This window comes from Drosophila subobscura, chromosome O (assembly GCF_008121235.1).
Source record: "Drosophila subobscura isolate 14011-0131.10 chromosome O, UCBerk_Dsub_1.0, whole genome shotgun sequence".
NCBI classification, from domain to species: domain Eukaryota; kingdom Metazoa; phylum Arthropoda; class Insecta; order Diptera; family Drosophilidae; genus Drosophila; species Drosophila subobscura.
Genome location: NC_048533.1, coordinates 1,829,646 through 1,852,446, shown reverse-complemented (window position 1 = coordinate 1,852,446; position 22,801 = coordinate 1,829,646). Strand labels below are relative to the sequence as shown.

Sequence of the window (22,801 nt, the reverse complement as noted above, 5' to 3'; positions counted from 1 at the left end):
TTTCTGCGGCATCCTCTATTTTAAAGAAAAGAGAAACATTTTTCAATCGGATCCCAACAACCGCACTAGTCGAGTACTTTTGAGTGTATGTATACTTGAAGTTGTATGTAGATTTTTTTAACATTCAGATTGAATTTGAAAATTGCTTTGTGGTGGTTTGAATTGCTTAAAAGGCTTAAAAGGTTTACATTTTTACATTACAATAAACTAATTTTTTTATTATAGGTTTCAGGACCAGTTCAAGCTACAAATCTGAAACTTTGTAAAAAATCATGGAACTTAAATCTTGACTTGGAAATCTTTGGGCATATACAATGTGGGAACAATCGGAGGTTACTATTTTATATGCTGATAGGAAATAGCAATAAGTTATAGCAATAATAATAAAAGCTGTTTGTGTAAGTATTAAAGTCTCTTTGACTTACGGTTTATCTTTATGTCGATTTAAAAATGCGATGATTCTTAATTTTGACTCTGACCTCGTTTGTATCCCCTATTGGAGGGCTCCGTGCTATATAATGTACGCACATAAAAACATAGACATGTGTGTATGTACATATGTACATGCGAGGGCGTATGTATGTTTATTAAGATCCTACAATTTTCTGAACTTTCGAAACGTTGGAGCTTTATTTGCTAAACAAACATATGTAGACTGAAATTTGTACATACTTACATATGTACATACATACATATGTACATGTGTATATTTATAGTTGTATGTATGCATCTCAAATGAGAATCGAAACTAATAAGCTTTTATGCTTGCCAGCTGCCCCGATAGTCAACTGCCAGATTCTGTTCATGCCGGACGCGCATTTCAAGCACGGAAAAAGTGGTTCCGATTCTCACGAACGCAAATATACATATAGAATTGTACATGCTGCAGATGTATACATACGTTTCTATATAAATAAACGGCGATACACCAAAATAGGCTCGGCATTTCGTCTTTAGCGAATAAGTAAGTAATCCATGTCGACTGACCCAACGATTTTGTGCTGAATTGAGCAGTTTGTAGTAAATAATATCGAAAACCATATGATACCCTTGATACCGTTTGCCAACCTATATGTATGTGTTCCGTGCGTGTTCCGCTACTGTTGCATTCATAAATACATAGATATGTGTATACGAGTAAAATATGTAAATATGAATGTACACACATTTGAAATTAAATTATTAATATTTTGATATCATGCGTAAGTAATACAAATGCAAAGAAATATTTCAAGTATGTAGTGACAATATGGGAAGTACTTAACTAATGGAAAACTAAATTATTAAAGTGAGTAATTTGAGCAATATTTCAAAAGTTTATTATTTTGAAATAACATGTGAATTAATGCAAAAAATATTAGAGAAATTTTATTCAATAATGTACATATGTACATATGTATGTACATACGATTGGTATGTTTTTGTTATAAACCATATGTTTGTTACCACATTCCCATTCCCATAGGATACTCTTGCTTTTCTCGTATGCAAACGTATGTACATATGTACATACATACATACATAAATGTATGAAGATGCTGTAGCACCATCTGTCAAGCACCAAATTCTTAGAACAGTTTTTTTTATTCATTTACTTACAAGTTATTTTATTCAATAAAATATTAATTTATATGATTCTTTTTGTTTTGTAGTGCTTAAGACGCTGATCAGTTGAATACTGGGTTTTTCCGGCTAAATGACATCTGTGCATGGACCTATTCCTGTAGGTTCACTTTCTAGTGAAACTCGTGGGAATCCGGAATCGGATGACACAGAAAATATACCCTACCATGCACGTGAAAATGCTCAACCCTTTACGTATGGAAACGTGCCTGTGGGGTTCAATGCCAGCGACTTAAGCCATGTTCCTTCTGGGAACGTTTTTGAAACACCGAGTGCAAAGCGAGCTCAAATCACATACCCAAGCAGTCCTTCAAGCACTCGCAAGAGCACAAGACCCGGAATTTCGCCTTCTCACCCTGTGCTAAGAAAGACGCCTTCGCGACAAGAGTTTGAAGAAATGTTGATGGAACGAAAAGAAAAATCCTTGCGAGAACAAAATAATGCTGCAACGCAGCTGGCCCAAAAAGCATCAATACAAAAAGATTTCGATGAGCTGCATGAGAAGCTCAATAAAACCATTCTTTCTACGCAACAAATAAATGGATCTAAACAAGACAAATACATGGACTTTACAGATGCAAAACAAGCTGCCTTATGCGCTTCCCAGAGCTCAGAAAACTTTGATCCCACTCATCTTGTGGTGGAAAAGAAACGTCCGGAGACGCCAACATTTCCGGTTGCTCAGCAGTTGGCCAACAGTGATCGATGCGTCAGTCCGTACCCACCAGGAACTGCAAAATGCGTAACACCAGAAGAGCACGGTTTGGCAGCGCAACCCAGTGTTACTCAGGATGTGGAACCACATTTGGTGAAGTTTGCCAAGGATTCATCACAATTTTGGTACAAGCCACATATGACACGGGAAGAGGCTGTGCAGCTACTACGTACAGCACATGCCGGCACATTTATCATACGAAATTCGACCACTTATCGTGATGCATATGGGCTTGTTTTGCGGGTCGCGAAAGCTCCACCATGTGTATCTAATACGAGCATATCAGGAAACGGCGATGAGTTGGTACGCCACTTTCTGCTGGAGCCTACGAATCGAGGCATTCGTCTTAAGGGATGCGCCAACGAACCCATATTTACGTCCCTATCAGCCTTTGTCTATCAGCACTCTATTAATAAATTAGCGCTGCCATGCACTCTCATAATACCATATCAGGACTTGCTCCTTTATTCTCGCGACAATGAGCTTATATGCAGACAGAAGCAGGTTCTTGCACAGGGCGCTGCATGCAACGTGCTTTACTTGTACCAGTGTGATACGGAATCGCTCACTGGGCTCGAGGCCGTTCGTAAGTCCGTTCACCAGATGTACTTGGATGCAAAATATTCCCTCCCAATAGAAGTGCATTTAAAAATATCGCAGGAAGGCATTACATTGACCGACAACACCCGCAAAACTTTCTTCCGCCGGCATTATGCAGCGCAGAACATTTCTCACTTCAGCATGGACCCAAATCAACGATTTTGGAGTGTCAACGCAAGCGACGAAGGATTGCAGCGATCCGTTAACAAGTCAATATTTGCTTTCGTAGCACGTCCGCTGACTGGAACTAAGGACAACCAATGCCACATTTTTTGCGATTTAGCCTCCTCGCAACCAGCTTCAGCAATTGTATCATTTGCCAATAAAGTACTTCCATTGAGTAAATCATCCTGTAACATGCTATAAGAAAAGTACTGTTATTCTTACACTTGTTTTTACCGACACATTTTGTATTTATTTTAAAGATAAACGGATGTTATTATAATTTACTGAAGAGCTAACGTAGCTGACAATCAAAATGATTAAAACAATATTAAATAATTGAATTATGAACAAAAATTGTTAGTTGTTGTATTTATAATCTTATGTCTTTGGTAGTGGCGAAAACGTTCGACACTTGCAGAGGGCGACACTCAATCGAGTATGACAGAACTAGGCTATCCTGCTCCAGTTCCCAGGGATTTTTCACATCAGAATAACATCGAATTCTTCTGTCATTGCAATACTAACCTGATGTAACGTATAATTTGTAATCTGTATAAGATGTTCTTGGATACCATTAGAATTGCCGTTCCAATAGAATTGCATTTAAAAATATCGCAGCTCCCGCAAAACTTTCTTTAGACTTAGTGACACGAGCAGCCTTTTAATACTAATGTTTATTAGTGAGTTTTTGTTTTTCGTTTTTGGATGAACACAGTAATGCAAACGTGAACGAAGTTTTTGGATTTTCGTTGTAATCAAGTTTTTGGAATATTTGTTACAAGAAACTTGCTCTGCGTGCTTTGGCCTGAGTGAGTTTTTCGATAGGTTTCGGTAAGTTAGGCTGAGTATGTATCAGTTTCGCATTCGATAGATAAGAAAGCCAACGACATGCAACATCTTCGCTCCCCGATGGCAACAGTGCTGGCTAAAGGCAACCGATTTCTGAGATAAAAACGAGAAGGGACGTGTGAGACGCTTCTTACGCGTCACAACTTTTATACCCGTCACTACTCACTCAGTACTACATCTGCACCTTAGCGGTGTTTTGTCAAATTTTACATTTTTTCTTCATCTGTCATCTACATCAACAACACTACTCACGCCAACACGCGGGACGGTGTGGGTTTATCCACTGCAAATTAATTTTTTCATTGTGGCCATAATAATTATCCAATCGTATCCCAATTTGGTGATCTGATAGATATGGTCATTCCCTACGGAATGGTTTTGGTAGTTTTCTTTTATCTTGAAAATTGTAGGTTTGGCAGGTTTTCGCCCTCTTGCGTGGGCGGAAGGGGGCGGGGCTAATTTTTGAAATACACTGGTTTCAGTGTGAGCATACAGCAGTCTGGATGCAAAATTTGGTGGCTCTAGCTCTTATAGTCTCTGAGAACTAGCCGACAAGCAAGACGGACGGACAGACGGACAGACAGACAGACAGACATGGCTCTATGGACTCGGCTATTGATGCTGATCAAGAATATATATACTTTATGGGGTCGGAAACGTTTCCTTCTGTGCGTTACATACAACCGTTATTCCCCACAAATACTATGTATATACAATATTCACTCTTCGAGTACCGGGTATAAAAAAACATTGGGAACGACAGACATCTAAAACACTTTTCTCGACTATATATACTCACTATAACTCCTCCTAATGCTCCAATTCTTTTATGACCGAGCCTTCTTCAATTCTTCTCAAATTGTGAGTGAGGAGAGAAGTTGTACAGATTGGACAGAAGTGACAGCATTGTGATTTGATCTTCTGCTGGGAATATTGTATACCCACCTCACCAATGACTTTTTAATAGTGAGGTTACATTATAGTCGAAAGATTAGACACTAGAAAGAACATTAAACAAAAGTTTTGAAGCAGTTGCGCTTTTAAGTGTAATCCCACATCTCAACAGAGCTTTCACATGTGTAGATTCGATCTTACGTTTTGATGGGTGACGTATTCAAGTTGGTCGCATTGTAATCTAGTATGCATACGAGTATATTAAGAGCAACCCCAGAAAGAAGGGCTCATATTAGTTTGAGCTCAACAGGCAAAGTCTCACTCTTCATACGATGAGAAGAGTGTGATTCAGCTTGAATAAATAAATGTACTGGTATATAACTAAACCGGTTTGACAGGAAACTGTTCAATACGAGTAGTTACACTCTCATATCAAAGCAATTCCAGTCGCTCTTAATTTCATATTCCCATCACAGCTCTTATCAGGGTTCGGGAGACAAAAGTGCTCTCTGCCTGTTCGAGTCGACAATAAGATTCGCAAATAAAGTTAATGTCGGTGCTACGTATGGCTAGGAGTACCTACATATGTATGTACATATGTACCTTGAATTTCAACTCACTCGACTTACTTATCTCATTTGATTCCCAGCTTTCAGCGGCAGTCGCCGCGAAGCTTCGTTCGTGTTCACAGCTGTCGAGGCGCCACAATCCGTAGCCCGTAGATTACTAAAACCAAAGGCAGGTTATCAAATGAGATTGGGTTTCGCCTCAGTTTTAAAGTTACTCATAATTTCGCCGCTAAGTCAAGGTTATACTAAAATTAAGAAACAAGTGAGTAATGTGTTGTTCAGGCTTTACATTTGAAATTTTCCCATTTGAACGATAGCGATGTGAACGATGTGTAAAATATGTAACTTGACAATAAACAGTAGCTGGATGCAAAACAAGCATATAGCATAGAAAATTAGCTAAACGTACACTTACATATGTGTGTATGTATGAATGTATTTATGTAAATATGTATGTGTGTATACATGCGTCCGAGTATATAGTTCTTAGAGTTTAGTAATCGAATAGCTAAGACTTCTCCAAGGGGCAACGCGTTAGCGACAAATGGACGGCTTTGACAGAGATCAGATATTGTAACAGAAGTATGGAAGAGGAATATCCTGTGTTCCATCATACCCGAAATATGCACAAGTAATGTCCGTTTCTTTTTAATTACAGACTACGATGAATGGGTATAGGAACCTTTGCCATTTGGTAGTATTGGCCGCCCTTTTCACTTTAAGTGCTAAAGGGGCTCCGCAGCAAGACTCAACTGCTGAGAAAAACATTCAAGAAATATTCAACACCAATCCAAGTATACCATCGAACAATCCACCTCTAACACGGCCATCTAGTGGAATTGGAGTAGTAGTAACGCCAGAGCCAATAGATCCCTCCAGCCCACTGACGAATTTTAACTCGATCAGCGGAAAGACGGCTACGTGCAATTGTGTTCCTTATTACAAATGTGACCCGTCTACCAACAGTGTAACGGAGGACGAGACCTTTGACGGATTCGGTGTAATCGATATCCGCTTTAACAATGACGATCCAGTCTGCCCCTCCTCCGTGGACATTTGTTGCGAAGGCAATAGGACACGTAGCGAGACGCTGAACCCGACGCCGTTGGATAAACGGCCGAACCAGCCTCGGGGCTGCGGCATTCGCAACGTTGGCGGTTTGGACTTTACGCTCTCCGGTGTAACCCAGAACGAAGCTGGTTTTGGTGAGTTTCCATGGACAGTGGCCCTGCTGCATTCTGGCAATTTCAGCTATTTCTGTGCCGGTTCACTGATACACCCACAAGTGGTTCTGACTGCGGTGCACTGCGTCGAGACTCATGCTCCGGGCAGCTTCATGTTGCGAGCTGGCGAGTGGGACTCTCAAACAACTAAAGAGCGTCTCCCCTATCAAGATAGAGCCGTGCAACGCATCATTACACATCCGCAATTCAAGGCTCGAAACATAGCCAACGATTTTGCGCTTGTAGTTCTCGCTCAGCCGGTTACTTTGGACGATCATATCAATGTGGTCTGCTTGCCACGACAAGGTGAAAGCGCCGCACCTTCCATTACCTGTACTTCCACTGGCTGGGGCAAGGATGTATTTGGATCTCCCGGAAAATATAGTGTAATAATGAAAAGTGTGCCGTTGCCTGTCGTGGACTTTAATACTTGCCAAACACGGCTGCGCAACACGCGACTTGGCCCTAAGTTCGCCTTGGACAAGTCATTTATGTGCGCCGGCGGTCAGCGCGGCGTGGACACCTGCCAAGGCGATGGTGGCGCACCACTTGCCTGCCCCATAGGACTCGCCTCAGAGAATCGTTATCAACAGAGCGGCATTGTGGCCTGGGGAATTGGCTGCAACGATGAGGTGCCAGCGGCATATGCTAACGTGGCACTGGCCCGAGATTGGATTGATCAGCAAATGTTGGCCAATGGTTTCGGCACATCGGTTTATACCATTTGATTACTTTCTGAGCCTATATTTTTCGGTTCATTATTATAGACAAATGACATTTAATAAAATGATCAAATTATAAAACGCTCTTTTTATACCCGGTACTCGAAGAGTAACGAGGAGGGACGTGTGAGACGCTTCCTACCCGGTAATCAGTAGGACGTCTGTACCTTAGCGGTTTTCTACGAACTTTAAATTTTACATTTTAATTTTTACATTTGGCGGATATATAATTGTTTATTTGTTTGTTATTGTTAAAAATACGTCACGGTAAGCTTAAACCAGAAAGTGTTTGGGTCTACTTTTTAGCTGCATCAATCAGCTTTTCAGATAAACAAATTTCTTTACATCCAGATCCAAGATACTTAAGTTATGTGCAAAAACAAACCGCTACCTCTGAAAAAACCCCATAAAAAAAATACCAGACTTTTAAGATTCTTAAAAAAATTTTTCTGCCATTGAAAAAAACATAGTTCATTTAAAATTTGAATGCCCGATATCCATCAGAAAATGTTGGTTTGGTTCCTTGAGAAAAATTTCTCTTTGAATTAATCTCTAACTAAAAAAAGTAGAATCGGGAGCATTCTTGTCCCGACAGCTTCTGCAGAAGTCATCGTGGGGGAAGACAGTCTGGAATCCATTCTGGTGCCAATCTGCCAGTGCTCCGAGATGGTTCGGGTAACTGCTGAGCACTACTGTAATTTATTTTCTCTATAATTCCACGTAGATAGTGACATTTTGCGTTCGTTGAGTTCGTTGGTAGTCGCTTTTAAGCTTATAGCAGTAGACCTTCTGGTATTTGTGGGAGACTCTTAAAAATTCCCGAATATCTTCAAATCGTATGAGTGTACATGATATCATGGAATATACAGATCCTTTGCAAAGGTGTAAAAGCACCATGGTTTCGGTTCTGTACATATGTACATATGCATATGGTCCGTTTTGACTACTTCTTTGGCGGTGCTTAAGTTAGAATCAGCCATCAACCCTCCCACAAAAAGCCTTTTTGCCTTTGTGTGCCCACAATCTCGATGTCCTACAGAAGGGATATCAGCTGGGGCGGGTGTACCTTAAAGTCTTAAGTGCTTCAACGTTGTCATGGGCATCGTGTCGACAGTATGGGCTAACCTGAGGAGACCTCAACCAGCAGTAAAACTGTTGTTAAACTTCCTCATTATGCTAATCCCATCGATTTTAAAGTGCAACCACATTGCTTATGACCTTCCGTAGATCAGAGGAAGCCAAAGGTACATACATTTACGTACACCATGTGGGAATTGCCACAGTTAACGTTGCCCCATTTTTCCTCTGGGTACAGTTCCCCCAGAAGCCGGGCTGTGATTTCAGCAGTCCTTTCCGCATAGCAATGCCCCTTTTAAATTTCATTTCCATAATTTTTTTCGGAAGCAGTTGCACATACGAGAATAAAAAACTGCAATTAGGTTGCTGTGAGGAGCGGCGCAAGAGGCGCTCTCTTGGGTGGCCGTGTTTTGGGTTAAGCACATGTTACAGTTACAGTCAGCCTGTCACCTTCAACTGCCAACCAGCGGAGGTGCCAGAGGGTGGACCAGTAGAATGAGACTCCACTTAACATTCCCACCAACTCTAACATTTCAAAAGAAAGTGAAGGCAGCTACCCTATTCTTCAATTCCGTCGGCCTATGGCGGCATTTTGGTCCTCCGGATTTCGCCGGTCTGAGCTCCACTGCGCTGCTTGTCATGACACAGATGCTGGGCACGGAATACCGCTGCGTGCGCGGTAAATACGAGTAAGTATAATTGCAACGCTTTGAAGGCTGGGCCCATTTGAAGTGACAAGAATTTTGACACCGTTCCGGTCTGAGGACGCATTTGTTTACATCTGGCGATTTAATTTAATTTGTTTGTCTCACCATAGCTCTTAATTAAGGCCATATGTGTGTACATATGAACATATGTATGTGTGATACACTTATAAGTCTATAAAGATCAAAAACTAATATTTACACGATACTCCGCAAGAAACCTACATGTTTTAGATGTGTGTACATAAATCGTTTGATTTGATTGTTTAATTGAACAAAAATACACAAATATATAAAGGATTTATATTTTATATGTATGTCCCACAGTTGTAAAATATTATGAACTGAAATCTTCAGTCGTGTGTGACTTACGATGTTACTTGCTAAAATGTTCCTGGAAGAGTCGTACCTTCCCAATCGATTGTCACATAATAATTCCACATATTAGTACTAATAAATGTCGCAACTACTACACTCTCTAGTGCGTTAGACACTGTCGTATAAAAAAAAGTGATGGATTCATCATGTTTGTGCGAATACTTTACGAATATTTTGATTAATGCTGCCTGACAAGTGTGCTGAATACATATTTTTGAGGTGAACGGAGGTCCAAAATAATAATGGTACGCATTTGAATATCCTTGGATTGAGGTTCGTTAAGTGGAATTGTTCGCCACTCATTTGCAAGTGGAATTTATTGCAAAGTGCTTGTGGCTATTTAATATTTATAATTGAAAAAGTTTTGTTGTCGTACCAACAGCATCGCTTGAAGTAAGTATTTACTCTGCATGTTGGCCACTGCCGGTGGGTCCCATCCACATCCACCCGTCTAATTTCTCTATCTGGCTCTGGCTCTGGCGCTGTCGCTGTCGCTGGCTCTGTCTCTGCCACTGCCAACTACTTGCAGCCACTTATCATAATTAGACTTTTGCTGGTGGTGCAAATGAAGAAGTTTCACTTCAATATATTAACCATGCTTCCAGAGGTGCCCACTTCTGGCAGGGCGCAATTAACAACTCGTTGCCACTGGGAGGCGGGTGACCAACCGTCTCTGAGGGCTTGTCTTGGGTGGCCATTAACATTACTACACGGCTAGTAAGGACTGCCAAGTCCAAGTCCTCTAGGCGAAAACAAAAACTTATTCCCCAAGACATTTTCGCAACAAGAGCCGTTCACGTCCACTTCCACTTGGCCCACTTACCAGGGCCCTGTCTGGGTGTGCATTATGTGCTGCTTCATCATTATTGACAGACCTAATCAATTGCAGTCCATTAGTCTTTGTAGTTTGGCTGCAGACAAATAATAAGCAAAACGAATTTCAAGTTCGGCCACATCATCGTTTCAGGATAAACGTACCGACCACATTCCAGTACCCCTGGAATGTCCCCGGATACGGGTTTGCACTCGAGTTGAGCCTGCCACGAGCAGATCAAGCAGGGAGAACGTCGGAGAGCCAGAAACTGAATAGATTTCCCTTTGACAACCAGCCAGCGACTTTCGCTATTGGGCCTGCCTGCCACTGACATTCCCGTTTGTGTGCTGAATTGAATGCTTTTGTTGCACTCGTGTTCCTACCCGTTGAGCAATTAACTTTAGAACTAGCAGTATGCGATTTACTTACTTGTGTGTGCAGTGGCAGTGGTTGCAAGGGTACTCGTGCCATACCTCGAACTTAACCAGTACCCCGAGCATTCTCTGGTTACCGTTGAAGGGGACAAAAATAGATGATTGGCTTCATAAATTTTGATAACACTCATTAACGGAGTGCACTTACAAAAAATGCTTTCTTTCAGTTAAAATCATACCTTCATAAATCCTGTATTGAGTCCTGGGTACATACATAAATGTACATAAATATGTGATATGGAACAACTTCATTTTAATACGTATATTTATTTATTACCCTGTTTCATTACTTCGCCCTAAACAAAAACTATTGTAAAACATGATAATGGTTTACGCTGCCGAATTTGATCCACTAAATAGTTGTAATATGGTCTCTCATTAATCTTACAGATGGAGTATTTGTAAATTATTGGCATTCGCTCCTCGCGAGCCATTGGCATTGAAAACAATTGTTCGATTATTAATGGACTGAAAGTAACATTCACATTATTGAGGCCAACCAGCTCATTTAACTACATATGTATATGTAAATGTATATGTAAATGTATGGCTAGTTATCCGAAAGGGTTCAACAACTTCTAGGATCTTATTTTAAACTACTCTGGGGAGTGTCTCTCTCTCTTCGTATGTGATACTCGGCCTCAATGGCAATAAAGACATTTCGCCTTACAACTTTGTTAACCTGCTACTGCACCTGCAACCAGGTGCTATTGCTCATGAGTTGCTTGAACTCGTACTATGTTTTTGAAAAGTTAACGGTATGAATGGATAAACGTTTTGATCTTATGGGTATTAAGCACAAACGAACGCAACTGTGCACCTGTAAAAGGGGATCGCGCGTATCCCCGTCCTAGCCTAGTCATCCCCTAGTCCCCAACATGGACCGGACCCAATAAACTCTCCCTGTTGGTTTTCTTCTTTTGATTTGAGTATGGCTTATAACTAACGTGAAATTACTATATGCTCGGCATGTTCAAACCCTTCGGAGAATTATGTGTCATGGGTGGTTTAATGAATCAATAAACATGGTGTTGGGCGACTCACGCAATCGGCACTTGCTTTCGTCGTCTCAATATTTAAACACTACATAAGTACATATTAATGTAACCGCATTACACTGCAGAGCATGCATATGAATGCAAGTAATGTTCATTGATCTATTAGTAAGTACATGGTACTGTCATATTGTTGGGAATACGTAATACAGCGATATAAATCCTTTCATTTGGGACTACTTAGGTCTGCATCGTAACTATGTTCGAACGACGCCCAAAAGTGTTGGTTTTTGTTGTTGACGGTTGTCAACGGATAAGCCTCTGAACAGCAGTTATCATTTAAAATCTCTGGCATCTAGTCTCTTACACAAAGGTCTAATTACTTAAGAGTAAACAAGTCTGTCAATATTTACAAATAGAATAGATCCCCGCCCAATGGAGGTCACTGTACAGCCTCTGAAATTGGTTCCTAGAAGCACTGACTGCGCCCGGATGCGCAAATCTGCAGACCACCCTCAATATTGTTGGTCGATTTGGAAGATTGTTCGAACTCCTGCTTTGGCTGCATAGTCCCAAAGGACCTGGGAGATTTCAGGGAGAGCAATTTGCTCGGCAGAGCCATAGAGGCTGGCGCTGGCGCTGGCGAGTCGGTCACGGTGATTGCTGGTATGCCCGGCTTGTTGCTGTAAGGAGGAGTCCCCGAGCGACTTGCTCCGCCATCGGCACTGGAGGTTGCCTGCGAGCCCATGGTTGCCGTCAGCGGCAGCATGTTGAAGCCCATGTGAGAGGGTCGCACTGCAATTGCGATCGGCAAGGAAGCCTTCCGGTTTAGCGAGTGTCACCCGTAGAAATACTGAGCGCTGCTCTCTGTAGACACGCCTCGCGACAGATTGCGAGGCACTGTGCTATCGTAGTAGATGCCACAGCCGCTGTTCGAGGTTGAGGGCATGGCGGTTAGTGGCAGAGGATGGCCAGTACTCATCGAAGTCGGTGGCGGCGAGGGGGAGCTCATTATTCCCATGCTGGTGGGTATCAGCGTGCGTCGCAGAGTGTGGTGATGTCCAGCCACCATGACAGCACCGCCCAAGTACGCTGGTGAAACCGTGCTCAGTCCGGAAGGACCAAGGAAGTGCGCACCTACAGGAACAGAGTAGATTTTGCAATTTAAAGTACATAAGTAAACCGATCGTATCCTCACCCATTGTCAGGGGCCCGTTTGTTGTGGGGTGACCCATGGTAGTGTAACTGCTGGCCTGCGAGTGCGGAGCCATCAGAACAGTGGTTGCTCCAGAGGTAGGGTGCGAGAGTGCCCCTGGTAGGCCTCCGTAGCTGCACTTGGGCGTCGGTGCGTATGTCATGTAGGTCTTTTGTTTGCCAGCACATCGTCAGTTTTGTGTGTGTTCATGGTGACGGCGCGTCCACAATGGACATAAAAAGAGAGAGCAGAGTGGGGCATAAAGTTAGGCTGGGCTGGCACTCATTAGTGCTCGTTGGCGTTGGCTGGCAGTCCAGCCCTGCACTCCGCTATCAAGCTAATGTATAGCAACAAGCTATACCGTATATTCAAGTCTAAGGCTACAAGAGAAAGCAAAAATAACCAGGAATGTGCCAGCGCACTGATCAATCTACTTTCTTAGAGCAGAAGACAGAAATCAGAATGATTGTCAGCTCATGGTGTTGCCTTATAGGGTAGCAGACATAAAGATTGAATAAATATATGTATGTACATATGAATGTAGTAGGTAGGTACATATGTATGTGTAGACGAGGTTGTGCGTTTGTACTATATGTGCATCGGATCCCTTGTTTTTGCTCTTTTCCTCTCGGTACCCATGGCGTAGTACAAAGGGCAAAGAAATTGTTGCAGCGAGCATTCGGAGCAAGGATGCCTCCACCTGGCAGGCAGGCAGGCAGGCAGGCAGGCTGGGGCAGGACAGACGACTCCCAGCGCTTGATAGTCTAGGGTCCTTTGTTTGCGAAAAAAGGATTTAATGGCAATAGGAAAGCAACTGCACTTGTGCCCCGCCCACTCTTCCGCCCTCCTGCACTGACAACAGCAAGGAAACGAAGCAGCCTCCCCGCTCCCGCTCCCCGCTCCACTCACAATTTCCATCAAAAAACAATGCTCGGTTTTCTTTAACTTTTGAGCTCCTTCTTCGTCACACATGGTCGACTGCACCAACAATGAGATTTCCATAATTAGTAATGACTGTGTATTTACCTCTGGCGATGGCTGCTGTCCGAGACACTAATTGTGCTGGTATGGGTAGAGGCAGGTGTGGGGGTAGAGGTAGGGGAAGTTGGCCATGCGGCAAGCCTCTAATCTTTGCCGCAACGCAAAGCACAGCATTTGGATTTATGGACTGCTGCGAGCGTAGGGACACTAAGCATTATTATAGCAGAGAATATTTCCTTTGCACGAGGATGCCAACAAGGATTGCTGGAAAACGTTGTGAAGATTGGGTCGGATAATTGAAATTGGTCTGAGCAACAATGTTAGAATGGTCGAAACAGTGATGAGAATTTCCCTAACACTGATGGTTAACACTCAAAACATTTTGTTGGCTTTTGGCATTCATCATGGTTGGCAGGAGAACCTTTTCTGGTGCACTTTTCTGGAAAGAATTGTTAAGCGACTTACCTCGTTCTGAGACGATAGACTGGGCAGTGGCATCGGACCTGTTAGGTCGATGTCGGCGTCGATGTCAGATATGTCATCGGCAAAGGAGTCTGGCAGGTGGGATTCTCTTGTTGCCGCCTGATGAAACTTGCTTGCTGGGGGTCCATTTCCGACCCCTGTGCTGGCACCTTGAGTATCTGCAAAGGCTTTGGCGACCCCGCCAGCACTTGAGCCGCTGTTCTTCCGTTCACCGCGCCGTTTCTGCAGCGCGAGCCGGCCGATGACAAGCGTCAGACAGAGGAGAACGCCAGCCGCCACCGATATGATGAGGTATAGGTAAAATTGCTCCTGATGTTCTGCTTGCCCATGAAAGAGAGAACAAAAACAAATAAACACTGAAGTCAGGCCAATCGAGTATTCACATCAAATAGTGTTAGTGGACTATGCTAATGACGTGGAAAGTTATCATCTCCTGCGGACATGTCCGAAGGACGTGGAGGAGCGTAGCTTGGTCGTGTGGCTAAAGCAAGCCGGGCTGAACTTTAACTCGCATGTTTGTGTCAAGGGACTTGAATGAAATGAAAACTTTTTTGCCGTGTGGGGAGCTGTGGCTGCAAGCTTGTGTGCCACATGTCTAGCTTGCTGAGTTGACTTTACTGCTTATGACAGCGCATTCAGCAAGGCTTTTCTTCGGGAATGAAAGGCAGCGAGCCCGGCCACGCTCACTTATTGTCGGTCGTCTGCAGAGTGTTGGGACGTGATTTTCCCGTGGTAAATGCTTTGAGGTGCTATCAGTGTTTGTGGATTCTCAGCATTCACTCACACATATGTACATATTGTATATTTATTCCATATAACATATGTATGGGTTTTTGTAGGTATGGCTCCAAGCGGGTGTTTGGACGAGTGTTTGTGTGAAGTAAAACTTTGATTATTTACACATGAAGGTTTCGTGCAAAAACGAACGTTAGCCAGCGGTACAAATACATATGTATGTAGGTACATACAAGTGTATGTATGTAGTAGCGAGGGACATCCACACTCACTTCGTATATGGACATAGGAGCTGAGCCAATTTACCAAGAAACCAATGACCTCGACCTGCTCCGTAGCGATGTCCTCTTCGGTACAGTTCAGTCCAATGACTCCCCAATCATCGACATTAACGCACTTGCGTTGGAAAATAACGTTTCCATCAGCGGCGATAGTTGCGGGTGTCGGCTCTGAATTTGATTGTGAGCCTTCGACTGCACCGATCTCTTCGCTGGAAGCAGACGTGTGCACCGCCGAGTCAGCTATCTCAGTGACAAAGTCTTGGTTCAACGCTGTCTTTATCCGATCAAGCAGCCGTAAAGATGACACAAGTTTTTCTGTGAAAGGAAAAGTTCTCTAGTCGCGGTCTCACATTCGAGGACAGCTATGATCCATATTGAATCTTCCCAATAGTTTTTGGTCTGTTTCTTAAACAGGGATAAATGCCACACAATTAAATTGTTTGACTTACCTTCTAATAGGCCATCGTCACGCGAAAGAAGTGGTGGAAGGAGTGTGCTTGAAGTACCCGCTCCTAGCGCGCCATTCCCGAACTCGAAGGGCATACCGACATTTGGAATAGCGCCTTGAAGCTTGGGGGCTGGCGGAATGGCTTCGGACTCTTTGTAGAACTGGTCTTCGTCATAGAGCTCATCTTGGTCCATGTCGAGCTCAGACTGCTGTGGCTCGTCGCCCTCCGGCGCCGTCTCGTAGCGATCCTTCAGCACTTTGCGCGGAACTGGAAACAGTACAGGGGAATGTCAATACATATAATGAACCTCTGTTCTCGCTGGCGAGGTACTCACTGCATGTGTACACAACTTTTAGGTACATTCGCACATCGGCCTTGCAAGGACGACCGAATGTGCCAGCATCTGCGGTTACCGAGCAGCGTCGCCGCCCATGGCAGATCTGCATCACTGTCTCCGTGGCGTACGACACCAGGCAGGCTGCAAAATATTTGAACGAAATGGCCAGCGTAAGACTGCCAACAGCAACAAATCGCCACCCCTACTCAGCGCTACTTACTCGGCCTGCCGTTGTCTTCGCTGCTACCAGTGCTGGCTCCGGCGCTCTGTCCCCCACACTGTACGCTCACCCGTTCTGTGTGGCCGAAGGAGGCGCTGTATATGGCAATGCGAGAGTACGGATTGCACACAAGCGGCATATTGTCGTTCTCGCAGGCCACCTTGCTTCGGAATTCGTCTGAGACATCGGCATCCGCGTCGTTCCAATGGGTGGAATGGAGAAATTATAAGCCATAAATATATTTAAATAAAAGGTGCACAGGGAGGGGGTCGTTTATGCTTAATGTACAAGTTATGTATGCAAACCACACACCCACACCCACACCCACGTAGTGGGTGTAGCTCGTAAATCTCAATGCATCATCTCAATCGGTTTTGGAATTTCTGATTATATTTATTTATTTATTATTATTTATATATTATTTATATTATATAAACTGGTAAATCCCCGCCGCACGCAGATTTTCCCATAACTTTCTTCCGACTTTTGCAGCCACATTTCGGCAGAACGTGTCTCGCTCTCTTTCTCAGATGGTACAGACTTTGCAGTCCTTCAGTTCATGTAGATCGATATGGACTTGTAGAAGCTGTAGTTTCTATCTATTTCATATCTATCCGGAAAGATTTTCCGTTTGAGCGAGAGTTTATGTACATTTGCTGACCCCAGCGTTAGACTTTGTGATTCAGGGTCCTCTGGTAAGTTTATTATGTATAGGCATGGAAATGGAACCTTCAGCATCAACGGAGGGATAAAGTTTAATACATTTGGTAAATATTTGGTTAACTGTTTGGGGGGGGTTGCTTGGGCCTTGCCCAAAGGTTTTCCTGGTTGGTTTTTTCCCACAGGCCTCTGGGGCACGTGCACCCACGCCCTCGTGTGCTTTCCGCCTGCCGCCGGGGTGGCCGACCTATTGAGAGCCGTGATTCCTTGCTTCTTCGGCGAGTACACGTTTTATTACGGCTAAACGTGAGAAAAGTTGAAAATTGGCATTTTTATGACCACAATGTGCCGCCCGCACAAGCCACTCCCCAGGCGCCCCTAGCTCCAGCCTCTTCCGCCCGCCAGCTGGGTCCATGCGCTGCTTGGGTCGTGCAGCTCAGGATGAGGCTCCGCATCAGTCGCATCAGCCTCATCCGCCCTATCCGCCTTATCTGCATGGTGCGGGTGCCGGTGCGGGTGCGGGTGCGTTCCCTTCCCTTTCTTTCGACGCACATAACCCGGCCGTTATTTTTCAACGTTTCCCACTCGTACTTTGCAGTTTTATTACTTGTCGCTGGTGTCCGTAATGAGCAAAAGATAACAGACAATTTAGGGAAAAAAGAGAGAAAAAAGAGTCTCCTTAATTACATTACACTCGGCATGGGCTGCGGCTCCGAGCCTCTCGTCGCTCGACGCTCGACGCTCGTCGGTTGTCCCCACCACATAGTACATCCCTCCGCCGAGTCTTAGTAATCTTCCCAGTCTACCTTGTTCAGCATCTATGGGGCTACGCCAACGGAGGGTAGACCAAGTGCTCGTACTTGTACATGTGGCCTCTTACTGGCCGTTCTGCACTTCCCTTTTCTAATTTGACTGGCTTTCCTCTTCCAGTGCGCTTTTTGTGTTCTCTCTGGCTTTGGTGTGTTTGTGCGCTGCTTAACGAGATAGCATCTGCTTCACTTGACACAGAAAATAAATAGGAAGTAAAAACTGTGCTGGGTCTGGAATAAATTACCAAGGAATTACATACATAAATGCATAGTATATGCCAGCTCCAAAGCAGCACCTCCGCTTTAGAGTCGTACACAAATTCGCGAACGAGTACACAGCATCCAGAGGACATCTGCATTTATCGGAAATGCGTTGCCCTGCTGCGGAGCGCATTAAGAGCTCGTTTATCGCACACTGGGACAGTGCCTGGGATTGGCTGGGGCAGGTGTCTACTAGGTAGACTTGCCGGTGGCAAGTAGCAGGCGGTGGCAAGTAGCAAGTCACATCAGTTCGCTTATCGCCTTCGCCCGAAATGCTCCGGGCTGCCGAGTGAATAAACGCGAGTGGCCAAGCGGATCGTAAATAATCGAGGCCATTAGCTTCATCGCTGCGGTGATGGAGACGGAGACGGAGACGGGACGACCGGGGCGAAGGCAAACAGAGCTGCGCAAAACTATGCAAATAGTTTAGGAAAAACTTTGCACAACTATTGTTAACGAGCGCAGCTGCCGCGCTCGACCTGCTCTCAGCAGAACCAGGAACCAGGATTATTGAAGCCAGGCCGCGCATGAAAAGCGTGTAGCTGGGCAGTGACCAACCGAAGATATTTATTCTTCTTGCCATAAAGCGAGTATTCAATTAAAACTAATAGATTTCGATTTTCATTTTAACCTATACCTGAAATGTCAACTGAGCATCTCTCACAATTTCCTAGTAAACTATTTCCCAGTACAAGTATATAAATAAAATCAGTTTTCTGAGCAAAATACAATTATTGGGATGCTTTCCTGTGCGAGTTTCAAGTAAATCGTTTTATAACTTGTAATCCTATCCCCATACATCTCGAATGATCGGATAAATCCGATTTATACGTTGAGTGTTGTCGAAGGTATCGCTTGTTCCCAATTGAACGACACTACTGCCATATTGTTTATCTGTTTCAGCCGACACAAATTTGTTTGTTTGCTCAAAAACTTAAATTGATATTTGCCACTTTTGCAGCAGGCAAATATTTATCTTATCGCACAGCAAATAATATATTTCATGCATGTCGTCGGCGGGCAGGACGAGGACGAGGACGGCGTCTGCAACCTGGCAGGTCCTGCGCCGCCTCGACATATTCCAATCGATTGCATCCGACAAGGAATGTGCAAATGCACACACTGAGCTCTTGCTTGGTTCGGAGTGGTTTTGTCTGGGCCTAGCTGGATAGACGCTGGAATACTTACATGGACGGCATTTGTAGGCAATCTCGACGAATTTCCGTATGCCCGAGCAGGGATCTCCACTAGAGTGCGTTTTGGAATTCGCGGCAAACTTGCAGTGCCGTTTCTTCTGGCAGGCATCTACCACCGTCTGCAGGAGGGCGTACTGTAAGAAACCAGACAGAGCGCCGTATGAGGAGGTGGAGGAGCAGGGGAGGGCAGCAGTAGGGCTGAGGATTGTGCACCAGGATTCGATTTGGATAGCAATGTTCGTGCAATGGGCACATCTGTCCCAATACTTCAGAGCTGGTGGCGTTGTCGGGGGCACCGGAAGCATTCTTGGAGTGGAGCCAAGGCAGCGATTTGCCTTACGAGAGTAGACTCATAAATCCTTGCACCCAATGCGAACTAAAAGCCAGGCTCAGAGATTAAACAATATTTTATGCCATACAAATCCGGCTGATACTCCCCTGAATTGCATAATCCTGCGATGAAAATGAGTCAAGGGCTGTGGCTGAAAATGGCAATTGAATATTTTACCATTGTCCTAAATTGGACTGTGTATAACTGATGTAACTATAATTGACTTGGTCGGCGATAAATGTGTAATTGGAGAGGTGACAGGTGACACATTTGCCACAAAAGGAAAGCTGATTCATATCAGTAATTTGCTTGAACCTTTTATTATCTGAACCAGCAGAGTTCTGAGATTCATGCATAGGCACACATGTTCCCTCAATCATCAAAGTGCTTTAGGTTAGCCAGTCCTGCCATATCAACGCTAATCAGTCCGGAATCAATCAGGAGAGGGCAGTGCTAGAAGTCCTGGAGTCCCAATCAATTAGGTCGATTTCCTGGAATGCACTACATATGTATGTATAAACATACAAATATCGATGTATACCTATGTATGTACATACATGTAGGTAGATTTCTTGCATTCGCATTCGCTTTATTTGCTTTTGGTCCTCTGTGTCATTGACAGGACAAAAGCTGAGCTATTCGTTTGTTTGCTGTGGCAGAATCGCCGGCAGACGATTGAATTGCCTTTCCCCTGTCTGCAGCATTTTTCCCCTCAATGGGAAGTGGAGCGTGCGGTGTTCGGAAAGGGCATGCATAATCTGTCGTTAATGCTCTGATGCCTGGGCGTCCGAGTTACCATGGTTCAAAGAGCGTTCAAATTCAGATCCGGGCTCTGCTCCGCTTAATTGGATCCTCTTCTTTAGGATTTGATTAGCCGCTGGCTCTGCTGCTTCCCAAGCAGCCACACCCAGGCATGGAGACCGACTTGGAAATTGATGTGCCTAATGAAACGCAACAGGGGAGAGTGGCACACACATTAATAAGTCTCTATGGGATATTCCTTGATGTGACATTAGCCACCACGTTGACTGTTTCTGCACTGGTACTGATAATGCTGCGGCTGACAAAGACCAGGCACAGGGGCACATAAGAGTGCCAGTTGCACGTTCGGGTAAAAAAAAGTGTGTTTATAATTACTTTGAACAGTTTGTTGGGCTTAGGACAGGAGTCGCGGAGCTCAGTCATATTGCTCATACGAGTACAAATGATTTATCCCTTACTGGCCAAAGTGAATCGAATCGATTTTCATTATGAATTATTGCTGTTTTTATGGCATCGTTCTACTTGGCTGATTTACTATATTTATGATGTCTCCACATGTGTGTAGCGAGTGGGCTTGCATTCTCCGTTCGTGTGAGAATGTCTTTGAATGCAGAGAGTTGTAGAGTCGTGCGGAAAATGGGAAAATAAAATTGGGCACAAGGGTAAGCCGATCCGCAGTCAAGTGGCATCCAGCTACGCTGACCATCCCGAGGCTGCTGCATTATACACCAAGGACATAGGACATCCATCTGTACATATGGATGTGTGTACATGCCCATTCGTACGAGTGCGAGTGTGTATGGCCCAAGCCACTGCCGCAGTGAGGTCAATACTGGCATTGCTTTCCGTCGTTTCGCCTCGTCTCCTCTGGCACAGCCTGCTTTTACCCTCAATGATGAGTGCGACGATGATGGAATTGCAATTATACTGATTCTGCTTACCTGTAATCCGCTTACGGTACACGTTTCCGGCGGTTTGACTTCGATTTCTGTTCCACTGTGGATTACAGCATCGCTGGCACTTCCGGTCGTGGTGAGGTCCTCTTGCGAAACGGGTGGACACAGGCTGTGGTCGGTTAAATCTGTTCAAGTGGACGAGAGCGCAATTTTGTTTTTGTGAACGTGTCGTGGACGGTTTCGAAATGCTTTTAAGTGGAGAAGGCAGGTGAGTATACTACGAGTGGGAAAGGAAGACAAGAGTGGGACGAGTGGGCTGGAGTGCCACATGCCAAGTGGGCACAAGTACCATGATAGGAGCATTCAATGCAAAAGTTTTGCCCCGCCCCGCAACCCAAGGGCCGCAAGTGCCGAAGTGCCCAACCTTTCTATATTTACTTCCCATACGATCTCCCGATACTTGATATGGGCGTGTGCATGGACCGCTCCAAGGCTGCCCATTTTGTGTGCCAGCATACAGGGACACAAACACGTCCATGTCCATGTCCATGTCCATGTCCACGTTCCCGTTCCCGCAGGCAAGTACAACACAATGCGCACAATCGACGCGTGTAACGGACAAACTTTGGCCAGCAATCAATCAATTGAGACATTGCTGCCAGGACGAGCTCGACCACTCCTTTCCCAGACCACTGCAGCACTGCCCTCTTGCCCACGTGCCGTTCCCCGACTTACCACCCGCCCGTCCGTACTGAGCCAGTTCAATGGAAATGCTGGTGCCGCGTGGACAACTGAGTGACAGCTGCTCGGAGTCGCATCCTGCTCGTTGGTACGTTCTCAAGGTGGCGGCCAGGAGAGCTGAAAATAAACAATTGAACCTTATTAGTTGACTTTAAATATAATATATAATTAAGAGAAATCCTAGCCTAGTAGGCAAGTCCTGAATCTTTCAATGGAATCATCTACAGTTCGCTGTAGCGATTAAATTTAAAAAACACGAGAAGGGACGTGTGAGACGCTTCTTACGCGTCACAACTTTTATACCCGGCACTCAGTACTACATCTGCAACTTAGCGGTTATTTGTCAAATTTTAAATTTTTTCTTCATCTGTCATCTACATCAACAACACTACTCACGCCAACACGCTCCTTTAGCTCGCCACCCTCCCCTAGAGACACACTTTGAAGAGTCAAGGAAGAGTCGCGGCAGAGGCAGCGGCAGAGACGTGTCAGGGGCAGAGGCCATAAACTGCGCGAAGCAGTGTGTGAATGAGAGAATGTGTAAAACAAATATAAGCTGCGGGACGGGGTGGGTTTAGCCTCTGCAAATTAATTGTATCATTGTGGCTATAATAATAATCCAATCGGATCCCAATTTGGTGATCTGACAGCTATGGTCATTCCCTACGGAATGGCGTTTTTAGTTTTCTGTTATCTTCAAAA

At 44.4% G+C, this 22,801-nt stretch overlaps 3 protein-coding genes across 5 annotated transcripts in view; 2 read left to right on the top strand and 1 right to left on the bottom strand.

The window, feature by feature from the left end:
• Positions 1 to 776: 776 nt before the first annotated feature.
• LOC117898132 (tensin homolog) lies at positions 777 to 3,397 on the top strand. Its single transcript, XM_034807326.1, has 2 exons — positions 777 to 964; positions 1,653 to 3,397. Exon 2 carries the CDS (start codon positions 1,697 to 1,699, stop codon positions 3,302 to 3,304), a length of 1,608 nt encoding a protein of 535 aa, XP_034663217.1. The 5' UTR covers positions 777 to 964; positions 1,653 to 1,696; the 3' UTR covers positions 3,305 to 3,397.
• A 1,984-nt stretch (positions 3,398 to 5,381) lies between these two features.
• On the top strand, positions 5,382 to 7,441 carry LOC117897810 (phenoloxidase-activating factor 2). The gene is made up of 3 exons (XM_034806859.1): positions 5,382 to 5,433; positions 5,496 to 5,677; positions 6,074 to 7,441. Exons 1-3 carry the CDS (start codon positions 5,397 to 5,399, stop codon positions 7,364 to 7,366), a joined length of 1,512 nt encoding a protein of 503 aa, XP_034662750.1. The 5' UTR covers positions 5,382 to 5,396; the 3' UTR covers positions 7,367 to 7,441.
• A 3,941-nt stretch (positions 7,442 to 11,382) lies between these two features.
• The window catches only part of LOC117897080, a 28,559-nt gene continuing 17,140 nt past the window's right edge, over positions 11,383 to 22,801 (bottom strand). Inside the window, exons 3-12 of one of the 3 annotated variants that reach the window (XM_034805716.1) lie at positions 22,094 to 22,216; positions 21,404 to 21,543; positions 19,362 to 19,503; positions 16,444 to 16,620; positions 16,221 to 16,364; positions 15,887 to 16,153; positions 15,429 to 15,752; positions 14,404 to 14,738; positions 12,961 to 13,126; positions 11,383 to 12,899 (exon numbers count right to left, since the gene is read on the bottom strand). In XM_034805716.1, the coding sequence (XP_034661607.1) occupies positions 12,601 to 12,899; positions 12,961 to 13,126; positions 14,404 to 14,738; positions 15,429 to 15,752; positions 15,887 to 16,153; positions 16,221 to 16,364; positions 16,444 to 16,620; positions 19,362 to 19,503; positions 21,404 to 21,543; positions 22,094 to 22,216 (2,117 nt within the window). In that variant the 3' untranslated portion in view covers positions 11,383 to 12,600. Of the gene's footprint in view, positions 12,900 to 12,960; positions 13,127 to 14,403; positions 14,739 to 15,428; positions 15,753 to 15,886; positions 16,154 to 16,220; positions 16,365 to 16,443; positions 16,621 to 19,361; positions 19,504 to 21,403; positions 21,544 to 22,093; positions 22,217 to 22,801 lie in introns of those variants that run through there. The other 2 variants (XM_034805717.1, XM_034805718.1) reach the window with 2 other exon arrangements.